Source organism: Varroa destructor, unplaced genomic scaffold, assembly GCF_002443255.2.
Source record: "Varroa destructor unplaced genomic scaffold, Vdes_3.0 BEIS01000006.1, whole genome shotgun sequence".
NCBI classification, from domain to species: domain Eukaryota; kingdom Metazoa; phylum Arthropoda; class Arachnida; order Mesostigmata; family Varroidae; genus Varroa; species Varroa destructor.
Genome location: NW_019211459.1, coordinates 14,803,554 through 14,826,251, shown reverse-complemented (window position 1 = coordinate 14,826,251; position 22,698 = coordinate 14,803,554). Strand labels below are relative to the sequence as shown.

General features: G+C 40.1%; 1 protein-coding gene and 1 long non-coding RNA gene across 6 annotated transcripts in view; one reads left to right on the top strand and one right to left on the bottom strand.

The window, feature by feature from the left end:
* LOC111253455 (E3 ubiquitin-protein ligase AMFR-like) overlaps positions 1-22,698 on the top strand; it is a 115,029-nt gene that overhangs the window by 69,404 nt on the left and 22,927 nt on the right. The window contains exon 1 of one of the 4 annotated variants that reach the window (XM_022812835.2): positions 18,876-20,076. The exons of the other annotated variants lie outside the window; for them this stretch is intronic. Within the exon in view, the coding sequence (XP_022668570.1) occupies positions 20,017-20,076 (60 nt within the window). The 5' untranslated portion in view covers positions 18,876-20,016. Of the gene's footprint in view, positions 1-18,875; positions 20,077-22,698 lie in introns of those variants that run through there. 4 annotated transcript variants of the gene reach the window in all.
* Positions 103-10,090, bottom strand: LOC147754895 (uncharacterized). Of its 2 annotated transcripts, XR_015316197.1 has the most exons (4): positions 9,262-10,090; positions 8,265-8,671; positions 6,552-6,856; positions 104-1,485 (listed from the first exon to the last, which is right to left on the bottom strand). It is a non-coding gene; the product is annotated as an uncharacterized LOC147754895 (long non-coding RNA). The 2 variants fall into 2 exon arrangements; XR_015316196.1 differs by lacking the exon at positions 6,552-6,856 and having other exon boundaries at positions 103-1,485; positions 9,262-10,085.

Sequence of the window (22,698 nt, the reverse complement as noted above, 5' to 3'; positions counted from 1 at the left end):
ATATGGGCCAAGAGAGTGAGGCTATATAGGCCACAAATGATTCCGCGCGAGGAAGCTAGCTATTCAACAAAGCTAAACGGAATATGGGTCTCTTCCCGGAAATGCCTCTAATTGTGCTCGAAAAGACGATGCTTTACAGTCACGTGTTATTATTAGAAGACTATAATCCATATACACTATTCATTCATCTTAAGTTTTTGTGCACTGTGCGCTACTAGCCCATCAGTGGGTTGAAGAAGTTAGAAGGGACAGTGACATCTATTCTCTAAAAGCAACTTGACCCAATATCGTTCATAACAAATTCGGGTCTACGATTACCAGCGACGTAGTACAAATATCGGTCGATAACATTGTATTGTCCGAACAATCCCTTGTGCCAATCCAGTCATTAAGATGTCTTTCTTTGACACATGATTAATCACGACGACATGTGGTACCAAAAGGGGGCGAAAATACGGTACCTTAAATTAAATACACGTATATACGCATTGCTACTAGGATGAATCGTTTTCTAGGATTATTTAGCTTTCCTATGAAATTAGCATTAAAACATTCAGTAAATATATGCTCGAAATATATTAACCCATATAGTCCTACTTCACCCTAACCCACATGGTTCTTAAAGCGGGAGTAAAACGTAAAACTCTTATAGAAGATGATTTGCTTTTAAAAAAAGTAGCTGTCGGAAAGAACAAAATGCGCTAGAGAAACGGGCTGGGTAGTTTGTTTGTTTATCGTTTAATAAAAGTTCGGTAAAATGCAGAAAAATACTTAACTATCCCTTAGAAGTGGGATCAAAACAATAATACAGTGACCTGAAATTTTGCCAAAGCTTTAAGCAGTGTATAAATGGAAAAATTTGAAGGTTTGATGCTTTACAGTCCAATGGAAACCAACGTTTCCTTGCTGGAAAACAATGGAATGGAACATGGGGCTCCCGTTTCATATAGTTGCGCCTGTCCCTCGATATATATTAAACATTACCATTAAAAACGCATGATTATAGGGCACGAAAAACAATATAATATAAAATGTCTAATCTTTCCTGCTACTACAGATGCTCAAAGTTCTAGTTAATACACTACTGAAAATAGCGGGGTATTTATTTAGAGATCTCAATAAAAGTTCATTTGGTACCGCGGCGCATCTTTGCTCAATTACAACTTTCTAATCATTCAGTTTTCCCGCGTAGGCTTCATCTTTAAGGTATCCCCACAAAAAAATGAGCTAGATGTTCGTTTTGCCATCATCTTCCAATACTCTGGCTGGTGACGCTTCCTGCGATGTTTTTGCTCTTCCGGAACCCTGTCGTTGGACGTCCTGAACAACGCTATCAATTTCTTTAACAATTTTAATTCACATAGGTAGATTTATTTGAAATTTTTTTTATAGTATTGTCTTTGTCTTTTCATTATACGTCCAGACTTCCACTAGCATCTTAAAATGTACCTTCTCCGTTTAAACGTTAATTTTTAGGTCCCATACCTGAAAAGAAAAAAGAACCAGAAACTTATGACCTGCTAATATATATGTATATAAATACATCTTTGAGTGACCTTGTGTATATCTCCTTTCCGCCTTGGCTATTCCCATTTGTTTACACTTTCCTTCCTCCCTTCCTTCCTTAGGATGAAAAGGCCTTCTCCATTGACATACACGATGTCGTATCGATGACAGGACTAGTAGCTAGACATCCTTAACATAGAACGTACACAATGGGGCAAATTAATCACTAGAGCTGTATCGCGCCTTTTCTATTGTCTAAAGGTAGAATCACGTTTACGATGAAATCATACGATGCCGAAAAAATAACAGCCCGTTCAATGACACAAGTGGAAAGATTTTTTTCTGAAGACAAACGTCTCGCGTATTACCACACTAAATCTTCGCTGGCATAACGTGCGCCAAAGCGTCCAGGGACGATAGCAGTTTAACTGCAATAATTATGCAAATATTGATACATTACTAACAATTTTACGTAAGGAATACTTTTGCAATAAACACTTGGCAGCCACGCTACATAGGGAAATATATCTGTAATTCTCTATGTTGGCCTTCGAGTGAGGAACATAAGTCACTGGCTTTGCGTACTTTGCTAGAATAACAACGCGGTTTTCTATGACTTGTTGATACGTTAAATTGCATGCACTCGTTGGGTCGTATTCGCTCATGGTACGAAACAGCAAAAAAAAAAAAAAAAAAAAAATTTTATTACACACAGTCAATAAACCCCATAGACACATCAACACAACGTAGCTTATACATTTGAATCAATATGTAAAGATTCCTTAACACAGCCAAACTCAATCTGGAAATAGGTGTATGGCTTTGAGATAGATCGTAAATATATCGCTCTGGGCTACGATGGCAATTTACAAAATCCCCTGCATTGTACCTTGATTCAAATAAGAAAAAAAAAAACAAGGAAAAATGGGGATAAAGCTCAGATAGCAAAGGCACGCTAATTCAGTCAGTGCACGGCGTTGTCTTATTCTGGGAGATTTATTCTAAAATATTTTTTATCCTGTGACTTTTTTTTGGGTATTTATGATTGTCAGCCCTTGAAAGCAAGAGGCTGTTAGATGTTTAAAGTATTTTGAAAAATCAGATCTGCGTTGCCTCAGTCGAAACAAAAGCCCTGAAATGGGTTAATGGGGATCTGCACACAGAGGTAACTTTTGAAGAAAACGATGTCCTGGACATTGCAGAAAAATGCCACATTGAATACTTTACGATGCATTAATTTTCGGTTCATAATCTTGATGCTGCCACAGTGCGTCTCCGATGTCGATGTGAATTTTTTACACGAATTTAGCCATTAATGCCGTCTGGAGACTTCCGACTAGTCCGAACGATTCCCGACGATGTAAATCAGGACGAACTTGACCGTAAACTGATAATACAAACAGGACTCTGCACGTATTCTGGATCCGCTGAATCTCAAAACGTCTGTCCTAAACCAATAAAGTCATGGAGCTAGGTGGACAAACAATGAAGTAAACATATTTTTTCGTTGTCTTCGATTCGGAATGTGTTCTATGAAAAAAAAAAACATTCGGTTTCATTGGCTCATTTTTAGAGCGCTTCATTACACAGAAAAAATTTTCGTTCATAATATTCCATCTGCGTCGCTGTTTTTGCTCAGAAATTTTACAGTTCTTTACTGCTACTGCTGCTGCTGCTGCTGCTGCTTCTTTATGTAATTTATCTCTTTTGCGCGTGCTGAACGTAATAGTAAGACGAAAGATGATATCGTCATTGTTAACAAACAAATCAGTATAAAGACAGCTATAAAAGCAAAAATAGAGAAGCGGAGGTGGAGCGGGGGGTCGAAACGAAGGACGCCTTTCTCATAGGTGTTACATACCTCTACTGTATGCCGCCTACCGAAAAATAGGATTTTTAATTTTGCCCCAGAGGTCAGCACTAGTACGCTTTACATTTTTTGTGAACTTGAACAAAAAACACCTGAAATCGTTCAGCTCACTGTTCGTTAGAATTAGGCCTAGATGACTAAACGAGGATCTACTGGTTTAGTTGGTTGAAAGTTATTTTCGTTCATGATCGATGATTAAATTCTGCCACCCAGTTAGAGCAAATTGCGATTTACTCGTTTGTACACTCTATCTGGGTCTACTACACTGGGAGGTTGTCCACGACTATTCAAGTTGGTTTATACGATAATGCGTGTATTGACCTCCATACAAAGCGTTTGCTCTTGCGTCTATAAGGAATCATCAAGGATATTCATCTGAATGGCAATTGAACGAATCGTTGATAATGGAAAGCTTAGCGGACAATGTACGGAACGTTTCATATCAATAAAAATTGGCTACGATAAGTACTTAGTGACAATTGTGTAGAGAATCCTTGGATGTGTCGATTTTACAAATGTTTTAAACAATGATGTCTGATTGTGTAAGGGTGACTTCTATCAATTTTACCAGCGTGATCGTCCATTACACCAGCCTATAAATATAAGGCAAACCGTAAATAATCTGCTGCCTCTCTGTCGAGCTTGACCAGAAAAAAAAAAAAAAAAAAAAAAGAGTAAAAAATTAGCCATCAAACGCAGGCCGAATTTTCAATAAACAAAGCCCATCAGAGCGCCCGAGAATGGCCAAAGTCGAAACTCATCAAGGAAATAAATCGAGACACTTCGCATTTTCAATAATTTTTATCTATTCGCGGATGGCCGAAATCGTCTCGTGTAGACTGAATTTAATAAGGTGATTGTAAACGACGTGTTGCATGTACATTGTTTATAAATGTGAGTGAATCGCGTGGTGGTTCGAGACTGGTGACCTAGCTGGGGGACCGTATAACTAAATATTCCCTATCAAGGAGTTCAACCCTGACCAAAAAGATGCCGACCTGTTGTTCCGTACTGGTTAGCGTCCGTAAACGTTCGCGGTGCCGCAGTCATGCCGATATACAAATGAATTTGTGAACGGAAACATAGGCGATAAATACATTATAGAAGATAAAAACTATAGATATGTGTAGCTAGACTGGATGATAGCCATAACTCGTAACGTCATTGCGTACATTTGTCGTGAACGTTATCGACTTCGTTGGTCACCGCTTTTTTCATGCATCCGAACCCCCAAAGTCGATTCAGTCGCGTAGTTTTTCAAACAAAAAATAAATTGCGTTTTACGTGCGACGCAGCTCTTCATAAGAGCTCAATGCGTTATCACTATTTCAGCTACGCGACGACCTAATCTTTCTTTTCGCTTTCCCTTTTTTTTTTTACCCAATAATGCCGCGGCGTGACCATTCGACCACCTCGCGCCACCTCGGTTTTCGTTAATCTACGGGCCGTTTGCTTGAGTGGGTTCCCATAGCCCATTTTTGGATCATAATTTCGAAGCGTGTAATGTAATTAACAGAGTTTTGTTGTTGTAAAAGTCAAATCTTCAAAACGCTGTAGAAATTTTTATCAGTCAAGTACTCAGAAGTTATTTAATTGTGTCGGCCATAGAGCTTGCATGGCGCGTTAGCGATTTACTAGGACGAAATTATCGAACTCGTAGCGTTGATCTTATCTGAGCTGCTTCTTACATCGAGTGTATCGCATAGCGGCAGTTATTCCATAGGTTCTAGCAAGCCGTTAAATAGCTAAGAGCAATAGATTTATTCCCCTTGTAACAAATGATCACCTACCAAAGACTGTTCTCCTTAATAGCTACCCACACGTCTCGAATAAAAGAGAAATGGCACGGAAGTATAACTACCGATTGGGCATACGCTTGTAGGTGTTTAACAACATTTAGCATATCTTAAAGTACAAAACAATCCGTCCAGTCTCACTAAACTGCCTGTTACTGGACTCTTCAAGGCTTGAGATACAAGATAGGCAGTCAGGCAGACAGGTATGCGAATCGAGTTCACGGCGTAAAATAGAACGTTTCGGCGAATCTTGCCTGGTTGTGCATGGTGTCTCATTGTGATTCTTGTGTGTGTTACCGCGCAGCGCGGGAGCCTCACTAAAATAATACTAGGGTGTGATCAAGTACTAGCAAAACGCTATGAAGAGATGGTCATCTCGAAAGGAAAGTTCTACGTATCAACGCATCTAAGATAATCAAAGCTCGTTAATCTCGGTGGTCACCACCGGTCTCGGAGCGGAAAGCTAATTTAGCAGAATCAGCAACTAATAAGTGTTTGTGGAGCCGGTCTAACTTCGAAATTGTCTCAGCAACTTTTCAATATGCAATGAAACACATCATTTTCACTATAAGAGTCCGGCCTTTTTTGTTTTTTGGCGTATTATTTACAAAAGGACGTTCTGCTGCACAACCGCATGCACTCAACTTCAATAGACTATCTCAATGAACTTCATCGAAAGACACTTTTCGCCGAAAAGCTAGCCTAACCCGCAATCAAGAACAACGCTACGCTACGCTATGCTATGCTGTTTGGTCAGTGGGAAAAACTAAAATTCGACCGTGTCCAAATCATGGCAAAGAATGGGCAAGAATAATATATTGGGGAGTCGTTTTTGCAAAACGGAAGACGGACTGTAAGACGAACACAAATGATCAAACCAGTGGCCCGTATATATATATATAGATATATATACATACATACATATATATACAGTATCGTAACGTATTTTAGATAATATCGATCTTGATATTGGTATGTGATATAATCTCTCAGCCTTGCTTTGCAATAAATAAGGTAAACTAATTCGTTTTTAAACCCATTATTAGTATCGCGATGGATAGTACTCAACGAGCGTTCAACGAGAGCAATAAAAATATGCTCTTACTCAGCTTGAGAACGGAAATATCAAAAATAGCAGGTGTTCAACGATGGTCTAGTGAACTTTTTTGGGTAGACATAGGGAAATCTGCTTAGCGACACGTATGTTTGACGAGGATATGGATAACATTTAATAACGAAATATTGATAGGTTTTTTCCATACATTTTTTTATGCATAGTTCAATAAGTTATACACGGTTCATATGGGCAAGTGGGTATCTCCACCACTGACCAGACGAAAAGCCCTGGGCCTACTAGATTTTGGCGTCTGTGACTTTACCTTCTGTGGTGAAGAACTGGCCGTCAGGTGGATCGATTTACCAGGCACCTAATTAACACTTTTTTCGCGTTCGGCCGTCGGCTTGCCTTTTCTTGTACAGTTGTCTTGCCTTAGTTGACGGTCGTATCTTTTGTCGCTCGTTGTTCGGTTCAAAGAGTCCCACTGGAGCTGACACCAGAGAATATCACAAGCCGACAAAAACACCTCTTGCGCCCATTGGTTCTTTAATGAGGCACCGATTTTTTAAGCTGGCGGATCTTTTCCATTAGATGTAGGTAATTTCCAACAACGTAACTCATCACCTCCTGAATAGAAGCCCTCTTTGAATGGCTATTGAACTTTTCGAAGTGACAAATTCAACTTTTTCATGTTACTTTATATACACGGCATTTGGCAACATTGTTCTCGACCCGTTTCGAGGCAAAGACAACAAAGGAAGGAACTTTCTATCGACATTACATATATAATGCAAGCACCGCTAGCCTTGCACAGTTCATAGGTAAGCAGAATCGTACGCTCTACTTGCCGAATAATTCTACATGGTCTAGACACTATTCATCACCTTAATATCAATCCCAGCGTCAGGATTATATAATCATAACTTTATGATCCACTAGACACCATTTAACACTCACTGATTTAATTTGTAGCGCGCGTAACTCTTTCCATAATTGACAGGCATTCCCTGGAAATAATCCCTGTTTCTGCGAGCGGATTATCATAAGCGTGATCATTTTCACGTGGCGCTTTTCATTTCCCAATAGAAAGTTATGACCATGATAGTCCGTCTCAAAATGGAGAAAAAACTGCATACAGATTGAATTCAACGCTGAACCGAAGATTTTCTAAAATTCGGGAAACTATTGTGTAATAGCATCTCTAGAACCGTTCGGATTATCGCTAATTGAATTAAGCCCGTGATTATGAGAGAATATATAAACGGGATTACCGTAACAATACGAAATATAGATTTAGTAGAACAACTACGATTTTATCTGAAGATGATCACACACATTCGTCTTTGAGCTTAATAAAACACGTGTACATATAAGAAAGATCAGGATCACCAATATAAGTAATTATCTAGCTCTGCTCCACACATTACCCCATTGTCCTCGCTGACTATTGATAGTTTTTACGGAACCCTCTTTGCGGCGATGAGCAAAAAAATTACTAACCAACCTTTCTTCTTCCCGCTAATATATTCGTGTTAACTATTTTAGAAAAGAGTTATACGCAAATACAGGTAATCAGTAATTACTTAATCCTATAATTCATAATAGATATTATTAGTATTATGTGCACTCTAATCATCATCGTTCTTTGAACATATATATCCCGTATATCGTAATTAACTCACCCGTTCCCGTTCCCGTTCCCATGTTGAATTTCGAATTGTCATATACATCACTAGCCCATCAAAAAAGTGCATTGACTGAATTGATAGAACCCTGGCAATGCTTGCTGTTACGGTTTAAATAGTACGTAGCTTAGATTACCGTCTCAGGACTAAATTACTATATTTTTGTTTATAAAACGAAGATAAATCACACAGCTTCACACGATCGTTAGGCGTATTCAGCCACATTTCATGCCAGACACACCCTTTTAGCTGCATAATTGTGGATGGCCTAATTTTATAAATATAATCTAATGGTGTTTAGTCGCACTGACAGCACGGTCATAACTCGGACATTCCACGAAAAGTTATACCTTTATTAAGCTTGCCTTTAAGTAACTTCAGCGTTCCGAACGGTCGCCGTGGTGCAACTAGCTTATTATCCAAGTTAAGCTCGTCCAGTTTCGGCCACAGAAAGTTTTCAATCGGAGACATTCTCAATGACCTTTCCGTGCGAGCAATAGTGACTAGTAAACCGATGATCCTTAACACCTGTTTATAATAACAATATCACTAGCGCTGAGACCTTTTAGCACCAACACCTTTTATTATTGTTAATGAACATTGACGGGTTGCAGACGACCCATGATGGTGGACGTGATGGCGTAGCTAAGAGTCATTGAGCTTTTAATTTATGGCCACATTTCTTGTCGTTTATCGCTTGTCGAAAGTTCGTCTTCTGTTGCTCTAAAGGGGAGTGGACTTCGCTTGCGTACTTCGTCTTCGTTCATAATTTTTCGGCATTTCGGATGCGGTTGCCGTTGTTGTCGTCGTCGTCGTCGTCGTCGTCATCATAACAGCAGCAGTAGCAGTCAGAGCAATCGAGCAAATAAAAATGCGTAATGAAGCTTTTCACCTCGCTTTTCTCAACGAATCGTCATCGGCCATGAGGAACCACCTGGTACCTCACTACATATTCTATGCACGCGAATCAGTCCGATGTCGAATTCCCTGCTCTCTAATATTCTTCTACGATAATTATTAATATAAACATTATCTATCAACTATATATTGTTCTATAAATTGTCGTTGCTTAAATACTGCTGTTGGGTGAAGCACTGACATGTATATTGCGTGTGTTTTTGACTGGTCTAATCAGGACGCTTGTATAGAGTTGATATTCCAAACAGCCGCAGATTTGTGAACGGTTAACTTTTCATAAAGTGTCCCAATATGATTTAGAAAGATTACATTGTCACCGAAGTAAAACGTGCGGAGACGTCTACCGTTAGGGTGGGAGAATGTCGCCTAACACGGTTTCATCTTAATACTATTTTTTTTTTAAACATATGTCATTTGGGTAGCACTTACCTTGAAATTAGAACGCATGATATCAGCGAAAAGAATATGATTCATCTGCAGCGGCCAGCCCATCTTGCTAGACTGGTGGTAATAGTATTAATCGGCGATGCCATCGTAGCCGTAGCGAAAGTCACTATAAAGCGAGCCATTAGAAGCATCTCATTTTACGGATAGGTTAGCCGACGCAAACAAGATCGTGCTCAAAAATCTCGGTCAACGAAAGCCAGCCCATTAAATCATTACCCGACAGTCAAATTCACACAAATTATGTCTGTCCACCAAAATCTTGGACGCTCCAACTGCTCAGGAACATAATTAATCTAACGTGTGTGTGTATATACTCGCCACTTTTTTGAAATAACGCGCCAATCTCGCTTTCATTATGCAAATGTGCAGTTTCAGCTTTGTATACCTCTAGGCTTGAGGGAACAGTTGAAGTTAGAGGCCTCTTTCAATGCTAATACCAACTCCAGGTCGCCGACCGTTATCTCGTCGAGGTTCAGCCCTCCGTGTGGCCGGCCATCTCGGTTCGTTGCAGTTACGTTTTGCTTTATATCGCTCAGCCGATTTAGCAGATAATGTTCTGAATTAACGCAGATAAGTGTTCTGCCTACAGCTATTAGGCATCTCTGATAGGTAGATCTGTAAGGTTTGCGTACGATGGACTACTTCGGATACATGTTAGTAACACCCCTAGAGACAGACTACTCTGAGGTGAATTTCGAACAGATGTTGAATATAATGTCAAGTATCCTAAGATCACTTGTCATCAACACGATTTCTAACTGCCATATTATGATTGCTAGATCTTATGGCAGCCACCGCGCTGAACAAAGTATTTAGTGTAAACAAATTTACATCCGATCCGCTGACAGGCCCCTAGGAAAGAAGCGCAAAGTCTTTCAGGCACAGCACAAGTTAACGGCTCACTATTGGCAGTGACATTGATCATTATCATACAATCAATAGCAAGTAGAGCGTGCGTAACTTCCACCTTTTTCGCCTTCGTTCTGCACGCCGGCAGATTCGTGCTTGTCCCCATTTTCCTTAACGACTAATTTCCGATTTTTTTTTTATATTTAAAAAATCTATTCGACTATCTTGTGACGAAGGAATGTATAGGCTAAGAGTTTTCTCTTCGAAGAGAACGTTATTCACTCAGACGTGCCTCGACGCTCAACATGCATATTCGTGCAAGTTATCTATCAATATCATTCCAAGTCAGCCGTGACCCTGTCTAGCACTAAAATATATTGCCACGCGTTGGTAGCCTGAATAAAGACGAAAAGGAAAACATGTTTCAAAGGATGAACTCGATCACACGTTATCAGATCGATATCGGCGTCGATTTCTCTAATCTTCAGATTATCGCGTCACGGTTACAGAACTCGGAGCTTCACTCTCGCTTTTCCAAAAGAAGCCAAAATGTCCACGCTATGTTGCTGCTCCCCTTGACTGACCTGGTGACATCGCCCTCCGTTTGTGTGTGTTGAAAGGCGCAAATATTTCTTGAGCGTCAGAGCATTTGTAACGATCGGGACGGTTGTTACTGGCGGTTTCTAGTTTGGCGGAACGTACGGATCGGCAGAAAGTCGAAACGAAGAAAAACCAATGCTCTACTGATATACCAGAAATCAATTACATGCGAAAGCCGTATAGCTATTAATAAAAGTAACGATCACATCTATGAGACGTGTGGCATTTTCTGCAATTTTGTTTCCGGGGACGAGGTGATGTCGACGACAGAGGTTTCTCTCTGTCCGTCAGTGGCTAAGGCATTAAAGCAGGACAAATATAGGCCTGTTTAAGTGAACAAAATAGGGTAGGTAAGTCAACAGTGTGCAAGCTAGCAACAATTAGGTTTGCCTGTGGCTGCTGAAACTTCTAGGGGTTTTCATCAAAACACATGTTCAGTTGGAAAGCCACTGTTTCAACTACACCTTCCCTACACATTAGATTAGTTTTCGGCCTGAGTTGCCAATAGCGCAGAAGCGCATAACAAATATGAGCATGCTTTTCTAACGCTTACATGTTAATATGGGGACACCTTTTCATTTTTTTTTTACACTTTTACACAGGATCTTCACTTCACGGCACCTTGGTCCTAAGAGTCCCAAGAGCTGTCTAATACGTTTCCTTGTGTTACAACATTTGATCTGTATCCTCATGTAAATTATGTTATTATCGTCTTGCATCTCATAAATATATATCTTTATAACGTTTCATCATTGATTTCACGTGAGTGGAAACAGATCTATCTGTAAAATGAGATGACGAGAACGTCAAAAGCACGACGGAATCTCCATTCTATAGAAATAACTATTTGTTAACAACTATGGAATGACTGTGAAAACACCTGCATAGGTTTCGTATGCCTGTCGATTTAGATAGACTCGAACTTGAAACGTCATATTCCTATGGGCTCACAGGATAAGGCCATGGTTAGCGCAATATATTTGTATATGCATTTTACATGAAAAGGTCGTAGGGCGCGCTGTTGTGCATGTCGACTCCTATTCTAGCTAAAGCGGTTTACTATTGCGACTTCGCACGCATCTGTGACCAGTTTCTCACTATGTTTAGTAGCAGTAGATAATCAGGTACACACAATTCTGTTTGGCCTGCATAGAATTTCGTTAGTAAAAAAACGGGTCGATTGCGGCTATATGATCAAGATAAGTACGACTGCGAGATCCTTATTCCAATTCAAAATCCAATCGGCTGTCCTGCGGAAGGACTAATACGATGTTCGATTTGCCTTGTTCAGGTGATGAATAGTCGGGGCTTAAGAAACCAATCGTTGGTGGTGACTCAGTTTTCTTCTCAAAACTGATTGCGTTTTTATGAGCAAAAATTGTGTTCGTTGCAAGAGGTCAATCCCCGTAACATATTTATTTTTAGTAATTTACCTTTAACTCAGGTTATTTCAGCGATATTGGAGGGCAGTCGAAGTCAAACAACAGGTATCGACCCATACAATAAAGAACAGCAAACTGGATTGCCCTGACATCAAATAACAACTAAAAGTTACACAATTTACCTGAAATTTATCGAACGAGTTGACTACTTCGCATTTAACTTGTCCTGGTTAAGCAGTCAGTAGTATGGTACACTCAACGTAGAACAGCAGTAAGCTTTGATATATATATACCCAAAAATCAGTTTTACGACAAATCGTTTGAGCTATATTTTAATATTTGTTCGGTCGTCTTTTTTTCATTTGGTACTTGAAATTTACGCGTGGATAAAATGTCGCTCCTAAGTCTCTAAGACATTACGTTGGTTGTGACGAGTCATACGCTTCTACAATCCTTCAACAACAGCAGATGGCCTAACAGAACCCAATTAGGTCATGCATGGTTTGTCGTACTGAAGTTGTTTAATCTTACGAACGATAGCAAAGCATTTGCTTTATGAGAAAGGTGGACCCAAAAACATCTTAAAGACAAAATTTTTCCAAAAAAAGCTTTGGCCTTCTTTGGAATCAGTTTCATCTTCAAATCTTATTAAATGGCTTCATAAACTCTATCCTGTTCCAGTTGCGAACATGACAAGAAAAAATGGAATATTGATCGTGAAAGCCTGTGGTCCACTTGAATTAATAGGAAAGATATACACTTAATTTATCGAATCGTAAACTAGAAACACCCAAAATGTGTTTTGCTAGCTCTCCACTAAGTTGATAGGTAAAATATCAGAAGGGCCTGAGATTTGTATGGAAAACCGTTCAGTCACATGTGGACATAAGAAAAAAGCGTGTCCTGATATTTTTCTCACTGTCGCAGAGTTCCGGCTAAAGCTAAGAGTGACTAACAGCAACTGACATGCTAAAATGTCCTTAGTTATCAAAAGACAAGCTGGCAGGGTCACCTGCAATGCACTTTGTGCAGACTGTGTATCAGTTATGTTGTGGAGGAAACGAAGTTGAATCATAATGGGCCTGAATAAGAATAACGCATTTAAGATAGATGATTTTCCTTAATCCTGAATTCATTAATCATTATATAGGTCCTGACTATATAGGTCTATAAATTTCCGGACTGGACGGAGTATGTAGTATAAAGAACGGACGATGCTACTTGTAAATGTTATCCTATACAATATCTGCTCTTGTTTTTTACTACAGGAATACCGTAGATAATTAATTATTAATGATCGTACCTAGCAAAATAATTCAAAGGGAAAGTGGTTAAGAAGAACTTCTTGATATCACTTCAGTCATAATTATTTCATTTAGAACTTACATGATGGATGCTTTTGTTATTAGTAAAACGAATATTTGTATCTGTTCTCTGTTTAGGCTGGAACTTCTTACCAACTATAGCGTCGTATTGTGATAACAAAAATGCTAAATATAAAAACAGAATATTTTTTTTAACATCGCTTCCGGGATAAATAAATTGTTTTCCCGAAGCGCCTCAATGAGACACTTCTGTATAGACCGTTTGCGCGTGAGATTCACCTGGATTCCACTTATTTTTATCACCGAATGCAGCACAAAGAGAGCCAAACCGATTTTATTAATAAGATGAAGGCCTGCGTGTCGCGTAATTTTGCTGCTCATAACAACCGTTTGCTACGAACTTTTCTAGAAGGTAGTCTCATCTTTTCCTAGATGTTGAGCTTTAGCAGTCAATTAAGGTAAGACACCTGTGCTCGAGTCGATGATTAGGGTTTTGCAGTCCATGCAGTCTAAACAATGTCAATCAGCTTTAATCATGAGCTAGTTTGCCAACATTCACTGTGTTAGGCATATTTCACCCCGCCTTTACCTAGAATAATAGGTCCTTCAGCTGACTTTTACAGATGATAACTCTAGAACACTAAATATGGTAGATTACTCGATGCCTACTATATCAAGTCGCTAAGCTAAGCTTACAACTGTTAGAAATGTGGTTAGTAAGTACCGTGCAACGAAACGCTCCATATACCACGGACATACAGACCATTGAAATCGCAAATCAGGATACCCTATTTGAAGCGAAACTTTTTATCTATAATATTAGTTGCTGAAGAAGTCAACTTTTATTTTGTTTATTTTCTTTCAAAGCTATTACTTTCTTCCGGTTACACTCGAGCGCAGCTAATTTTTTTTGTATGTCGCTTATTATAAGTTTCCCAAAACAGACCTGCGTTCATTTTTTAGCACCCGCCCACTTTGCCGATAAGATAATTTGCAAGCTTGTAATTCCGACCCTGCCTCGCCTTGGACCATTGCTACGCCGGCACCCGCTAGACATGTACTTGCCAAAATTGGTATGCTATTAATAAGGCGTTAATAGATGCTGTTTTTCAGAAACACATTGCCGTAATAACGTGATTATTACGGAAAGACCTCGAAAAGCGTTGCGAAGACTACTTACTAGTTTCGTTTCCAACGGTCCTCAACTGCAAAAGCGCACTTACCGTTCTCTGTTCGTGTCACATTATTCCATTTGGCATAGGAGCAGTTTCTATTTTTGGGGGGTGCCAGTGTTGTGGGGACGGAATATATGCTAGGACAGATAGAGCCTGTTTGTATCTTTCTGTCTGCTTTGTTTAAACTCAACGTCTGCCCTGTTGAAGCCATAAGTGCTGCCACCGGCAATTGTCGGTCACAGTCTGTCTATATAGGATACTATCGCGCTAAAATCGTATACGCATCCGGTGTAAGCAGACGCAATCGGTAGCGGCAATACTTATGACTACCTATTCTAAGCTAAATCATCCACTTAATCGGATAATGGTTTCATATATTGTAAAATATACACATGCTACTAGAGCTATGCTCGGGAATGGTGAGAATTTATTGAAGCATTTTCAATGTGTAGAAGTTGAAGGTTTCAATAATCTTTTACTTTACATAATTCCATTCTTTTGTTAGATTGAAAGTTAAATGTCAGCAATACGAGCTAGTGTGAATTTGTTCACTGTTTCAAGCCTGACTTCCAAAGACTTTACCCAGATTCGCGGAACAGCTGCCGCGACCAATAGATCGATGCCAGCTGACAAAGGTGTCCACCTTGTATTACTGTTTCATATGTCATAGTCGTACAAATTTAGGGTTGCTGGATTTTTTTTTTGAACAAATTTCAGCTATATGAAGTAGCTGGGTTACATTTTCAAACATAAGTTTAGTTTCTTCAGACTCGCATAATGGCTTATTGCATTACGACTTATGAACTTTACGGACCAGAGTGAAATCAAGTTACGTGGTCATCATATTTTGAGCATTTATGAAGCTAGATGGCGATAAGGGTGCCGTCGATTCTACAAAGTAATTCGAAGCTTCGTAAGCTTAATAGCCTCAGCTTATCAGGAATATGTATATGTATGTGGATATACGTGAGGTAAAATTAAAGTATCGTAGCCACTATATCACATGTCGTGTTTGTTGACACTTGGTTGCTTTCGAAAGAAATAACAGTGACCATCGATCAGTTTACCGTAAATAATTATTTTCACCAGAATCATGCATAACCCTGACGTTTCTACCACCTGTCAAGTTCGGTTTTGAAAAAGGGTTATTACTGCTTCTGCTTACTTCTAGATTAAAATACACTCCGCAAATGTGCCACTATTCAAGCGATTCAAAATTCGGTCTTATGCCGCGTACGAGAACTTCATGAATAGAAGAGCCTTCGAATACTAATACAATTCTTCTTGCTTTTTAGCCACTGATCGTTTTCAGCAAAAAATTTGGCCGAATATATATATATATATATTAGTTCTTCTTTCCTAAGGCTGCGTGAGATGCAGCATATAGTTAGACAAGAGGGTCGCACAAACCGGAAAATAGAGACATTCTAATAATTAGCTTGGATCTATTTAAAAGTTTTTCTTATCACAAATAACGTTGCGTTGTGTTGTGTCAGTTAGTATGCGTTAGCTTGTTACAAAGCACCGTCCCATATTCCAAATATAACTTTGCGCATGCACGATACACATAGGCACCGCAGATTTCATGTGCCCTGGTCTTTGTTAATTCTATTTAATTAACTCGTGCATTGGGACCGCTTACTACACAGAGCTGTTGCGTATGGGTAGATAGATCTTCATTTGTTAAATGAGCCACGAAGTCAATTCAAAGTTAGTGCCATCACAAAAGCTTTACTACTTGCATAACGGCGAAGGCCTGAATTTCTGTAGTCAATTTGGAAAATAACTCGGCTGCAAAACAGTAAACACTTCAACTTACCGAACTTCCACTATAAAAAAAAAAATGACAAAATTAATAATCTGTTGAGGGTGGTAGGATGCCCATGTATTTTTAAGGTTCGAAGTGGCCTAGGCTAATGCCAAGAAAGGCTGCCCTTATAGAGGCAGGTGTAATCTAAGAACAGTCCGGCACAGTCCTGTTTAAAATGATATTTGGTATAAAGGTCGTTGAATTCAAGACAGATAATTATTTAGTACTCTCTATGTAATTATCTAGGCATTAAAAGCAATTTTTCGGAAATTTTGCCGTGGTAATTCTAGGAATCTAGCATCTGAATAAAGTCATGTTTTGCACACTTTCTAAACAGGTTTTTTCTTATGATTTCTTATGAAATTATAGCATTTTCATGCTACGGCGGTGGAGCAAATTAGGAGAGGTTATAACAGGAACGGCTTCAAGTTGATACCGCGGCTTGGAACTAGGTAGCACCTTCTTTGGGACTTGTCCTATTTAATAATTGTAAACTTTCACCCTGAAAAAATCTCAAACGGCGACTGGAACGATAATAAGAATTACGCAAAAATGACTCTAACCATGTCCTACGTCATTACTTAACATTATATTCAAGTTCACAAAAAAAAAACAAAGACGTTCCTATATTTTTTCTTTACACCTGGCTGATCAGGGTCGTCTGCTAATTATGGCGCGCAAACAAACCTTTTGTGTTAATGCGAAACTATGGACGTCGAGCAGAATACACGATTCAACATAAACATTTTGCTTTATCAACAAAGACTAGTAGTGTTATATATACAGAGAGAGAGAGAACGGGATTTTGAGAAGTACTAAATCGACTACAATTCTACCGCGGCGAACCTCTTAAACAATATATCCGTTGCTCTAAAGCTAGATTGCAACCGCCTGTGCTTCCCTTTTAAGGGTATGGGCTTATTGATGAGGCTATCCGCCGAACTGATTCATTCGCTTTGGTGGCATATAGAAGTCAATGTTTTGATGGTAAATCTGCATGGCCCATAATCGGCAGCGCATAGAATCGTCGGTAGATTACGTCTGTTTTTCAGTGGCACATGTTAATTTTTTAGAGCTTTTTTCATCACCGGTTCACGATCGTTCATTGATGTGTCAAAAATGGAAATTACAAACGCAGAAACTATAAACTGGAGTTGATATAACTTACAGCCGATGATCTGACAAACGTAAACGCACTTCGGTTCGTTCTGAGAGCCAGCCATCTGAAACAATGCATAACGGCTTCAGTAATGGCCGAAAAGCACGAAGGACAATGATCTATAACTAGCAGTACAGAGACTTCATGACCTCACGTCAATACCACCCATTTTCAAATACCGACCGAACCTTATCTTATTGAAAACTAGTCAAAAATTACAGTAGTAGAACGTAAAATATCTGTGTCAGCCAATTTGTTTATGTGAGATCGAACAAAAAATATTTCCAATCAATTAACGTAGGGTTCACAGTTTTTTCTTGTATTTTATCGTACAAATGGCTCCGTTGCGCATCACAATAAAGCTTTAAATTTTTTTTATCCATTATTTTATTTTAGGCCCATTTGCCCAGTCTGCATGGGAAACATTGCAAACGTACACTGCCTGATCTCAGGTAAACTAGCCTATATATTCAGAAGTCACCGCTTCCGTCACAGTTTGCGTTAGTGTATATCATCTTGCACCGTTTGGTGCGTTCTAGTTCTATAGTGTTATATCTTTTAGATATTCTGAGAGGACGCTGTCTTTTCGCAAATTACACTTTTTACATATCGACACGTTAGAATATATTACGAAAGTAACAGAGTAGTTATCTTCAGCACGTAATGGTCGCCTGCATCTTGAACTGATTTGATACTCTGACGTCTGTTTTACACGCTGCCACCATTACTATAACAATTAAGTGCATGCCTCTGCAATGTTGCTTACGACCCCACATATTAACTATAATATGACCGTGCAAGCGGCTCAGATATTTGCTGTTTGCAAGGACTGAACGGATCCCTGACCGTTTTTGTTCTCTGGCTCTATACAGTATTCTGTCTTCTGCCAGGCTACCGAGCGACTTGACGTTGGTTGCGTCACCGCAAAGATCCTACATTTACCACTGCAGAATAGATGCGAATCGATACCGTGCTTGCAACGTTATCGATAAGGTACATGTACTAGTAGCATGAATACGTACTGTTCTATTGTGGCTGTGGCCATAGCTGTCGATATTCTTATCTTTTGTCTTGATGTTTGGACTATTTTTGTGGCTAACGCGGCTCTTTACTCAACCATCGTTTTACTATTATTGCTGCTGGTTCAGCGTCCGCTATCTTTATTCGGTGCTAGGGACACCACCAACTCTGCGCCCCACGAGCACTAGTCGAAGCAATATAGCAACGAGCCCGGCAATAGCAGCTCGCGCGACGCTGGTGTTCACCGCATGGTATAGCTCGGTGCCAGCTTCGACGGTGGCGCTCACGATGCGTGGCGCACGTCGGCTGGCTGGAATTGTCTGCCTGGCGCTCCAACTCGCCTTTCCCTTCAGTCTTGATGTCCTTGGTGCCCTCACCAATCGCCTCTTTCTGAACACCACCCGAACGACTGCTGCACGGCAACGGTGCACTGGCCTCATACTATCATCCGTCTACGACGTGAAGCAACCTAATACTTCTGCTGTGAGCAATACCAGACGACACTGCAATGGATAAGCTTATATCGGCTTTGTAGCTGTAGTTGTGACAACGGCTACAGACGAATAGGTCGCCGTTGCGTGGTTGTCCGAAATAATCCTGAATGAGTTCTTCGACAGAAACTGCTACGTTGCGGACTTCTGATCTGGTCGGTTATGGTGGTAACGGCACCTCGCACAAGCCAAGTGCCGTTAGTGAAGTGAATCGTGGATAATAGTTTGAAGTGGATGTAAGGCTCGTTGAATCTGGGTCTCCTTAAAGGCTGTGATGTACGATTCTCTGTTATGCGCAGAAAATGAACGTATAACTTGTCTAGCTGCTGAATTCCCGAACTAATTGCTTTTTGGGACAGGCTGGTCCTATGAAAGGACGGATCCTTAGAGAACACTCGGAAATATGAATGCGAACGTGCGAGGCGGACAAACTATCTGTGCACGGTTCGTTCGTCCAGTTCGGGATGTAAAAATTACCGATGATTATTAGGAGCGCTGTTATACTGCAGTTTACTTGAATTGACCCGTCGTTCAAGTTTTTTTCGATGTCATGTGAAAGATAAAGTATAAGTAATACCGTATATAAACCAGTCCGTATCGTTATATTATGTAAAAAGGAATATTTACATGATTAAGGTTTCGTACAACGAAAAATGAACGAAGACGATGATCATAACGTGCTTGTGCTACACATAAATTGTATTCGCATGTTGAAGTGTTTTAGCTATGCTTTTGGCTGGTTTCACTGGTTTAAATATTTGTATCATGAAACCGTTATGATCGTTGCATGGCTATCGACGACTATTCTAATTAATTGGATTAAGTGAAGGACACTCAGAAAAATTCGGTGATGGACCTCCACCTGGAGGTCTAAGAAATTACCACCGCTGAATCTAAAGCAAAGTGCGAGGTCACCACCCTGCAAAATGTCAGAGACACGGATTTCATCCTTCTCTAGGCTCGCTGTGACGCAATTCCCAGCTAGGGTATGCATCTTTTTGCAATATGTTATGTCGTTGTGAATGATCGAACGAAGATCTTTCACGTCTCTACCATAATATTCTAGCATTCCGCCAACATGACAGCTTTGGATACATCTATCATATAGGAACATTTTTGCTTACATTGACCTTTTAACTAGTAGAACCGGTCTGTAATTCATTTTTCGGATTGCTTTTAGATGCCGTTGCGCAATGGTAGCATAACTATAAGTTCCACATTACAGAGTCGCTAATTGAGATATGTTACGCAAGATCTACCTGCATCTTCGAGCATCTGAATGATGCCAAAAACAATAATCATAATAGAGATGGAATACGTGTCAGGATCTTTCAGCATACTTAAACTTTATTTTCACTGTCCAATAGTTTTGTGTGTACGTATAACTGATGTGTATTGACCAGATTTCGGTGGAGTCAAGTAGATGGCTGCCTACAGCGTTAAACAGTAAAAGTAAAAATTTACAAAACCGATCACGCCGAAACTAACGTATCGTCTATGACCAGTTTTATCTAGACGCAAAACGCACATTCTATACCATAGATGGGCTGACGTTCTTGCATTGCCTGACCTTCTCCTGTCGCAACAGAAATCCCCGTTGCTAGCGCTGCGGGAATTTACTTGAGGGGACCTGAACACCGAAGAGGAAGGTAATAACTCACATAAACTGGTACTGTGGTTAAAATGATTCTTCTCATCGTATCGTCATCATTTCAAGTGTATTTGATACAGACTTTTAAGTTAGGGCCGGAAAGCGGACTTCGGTATGAGCCATTAGTTAGCCTTTTTGCGTCCTTCGGATTGTATGTCGATAAAAAGGCGTACTGCCTTTTTGATAAGACCTGTTCATAGATATACTCGATCGTTAAGTATCTGAGTGGCATTTAATATGGGCCAATATTTTTCAGTCAGCTTTATTTAGCTAGCTTTTGCTAAGACATTAAATTAGTGTTAGAAATCGAATTCTGTATCACCTGTTAAACTTCGTCTTCTAGGCTGCGTTTATTCTATGCATCAATACTGCTAAATAACCAGGATAATAGTCTTCTTCCTATTATTATTATCATTATTACAGTAGCGTTATATAATATGAAGGTCAAAACCGTTTGATGTGGGTTTTTGTCGCTGATGCATGGGCTTCATGGGCTCATTTCGACAAAATCAAAGAAGCAATCCATTTGGTATAGGCTACGGACTCGTCTTAGGTTTTGCTATTTTATCAGCCACTGGGCCTGCGTCATCGCTCGCGCCAATGGTCGAAAAGTAAATAACAAAGATTGAGACACGATAGTTGCAAAATTGCAAGCGTGCACACAAACACTCAGACAAATATAACACCAGAATCGATAGCGTAGTTAGCATCACTGTATCTGCTCGGCCGGCTCGGAAGCACAGAAGCTGGCGTGTTTTCCGTGCCTTCTTAGATCGACGTTCAGCTAGAGACGTGCGCGCGTGTGATTAATATCCTTTTCTACGTCGTACACGTAATCGCAAACAGTATATTTAGATTTCATTGTTGCTGCTCGACGCTAGTGAATTCCAGGGACTGGGTCGTTGATTAACTCAGGTTCAAACCAGATGGCTCAGTCATGGGTTTTTTAGTTTGTGTATACGTGCAAGAGCGTAAAGGATATTACGTAGGCCATGAAGAGTCGACAGGTACAGAAGCTTGCTTGGACAACAAACAACAGCAGTAATAATAACGAATGACTTCTACAGCGACAGCAAACACCGTTCGCTCACTTGACTGGCAGAGCGGGGACCTCCAGCCTCCATTATAAGATATTTATGAGAAAGCCACGAAACAAAAGTGGGGCAGCATAGACAGTCTAATGCGTTCGTCTCTAGTACGCGTGCTATCGACATCATCAACTATTTACTTCGGTAGCGTCATTGGTCAAATTCAAAAGCTGGCTTGGATAAATCGTCTGACGATACTTGCGGTAAGGTAAAGCCAATGACATTTTAGCCCACTGCCATTGTGAAGACACTGTTTGGCTCTTTGTCGCTCTGTTATCTGCTTACGCGTTTTATTGGCCTTTATTGCATATTGTCATCACTTGGTGGCACGTCTGAGTCGATTCGTCGTCTGGTCGGCTACAACAGTAGCTGTTGGAGCAGCAGAAGTATTGCAGATTTTGCCATGGAAGCAGTGTGCGGACAAAAAAAGGAACAGCATCGACAAAACTTCGTGGTTACATGAGTTCTTTTTGTTGCCCGCCGCACTGGCAAAGTCACTATGACGATAACCATCATCATTGCAGATGATCTGGTGTCGAAAGTAACTTTGCTCTTGCAATATAGTTGCACACAACGCGTGGAACCATCGACTGACACCTCCAGAATGACGTCGTACTCGATCGAAAGGACTGCGACGAAACTGATAGATAACGGCGGAAGAATAAAACCCAGAGTGGAAGTGGACAGAATATGAAAGATAATGTTACGGGCATAGCGCTGTACTATATTGCAATCCCGTGACATCGCCGTACTACACAGAAAACCCGGCAGGATCGGTTCCGTTCAACATCAAGAGCCGTTTCTTTTATGGTAACCCTTACACACGGCACTTAGATGACGAATTCGCGTGCGGCTTGGGGCAACCACGA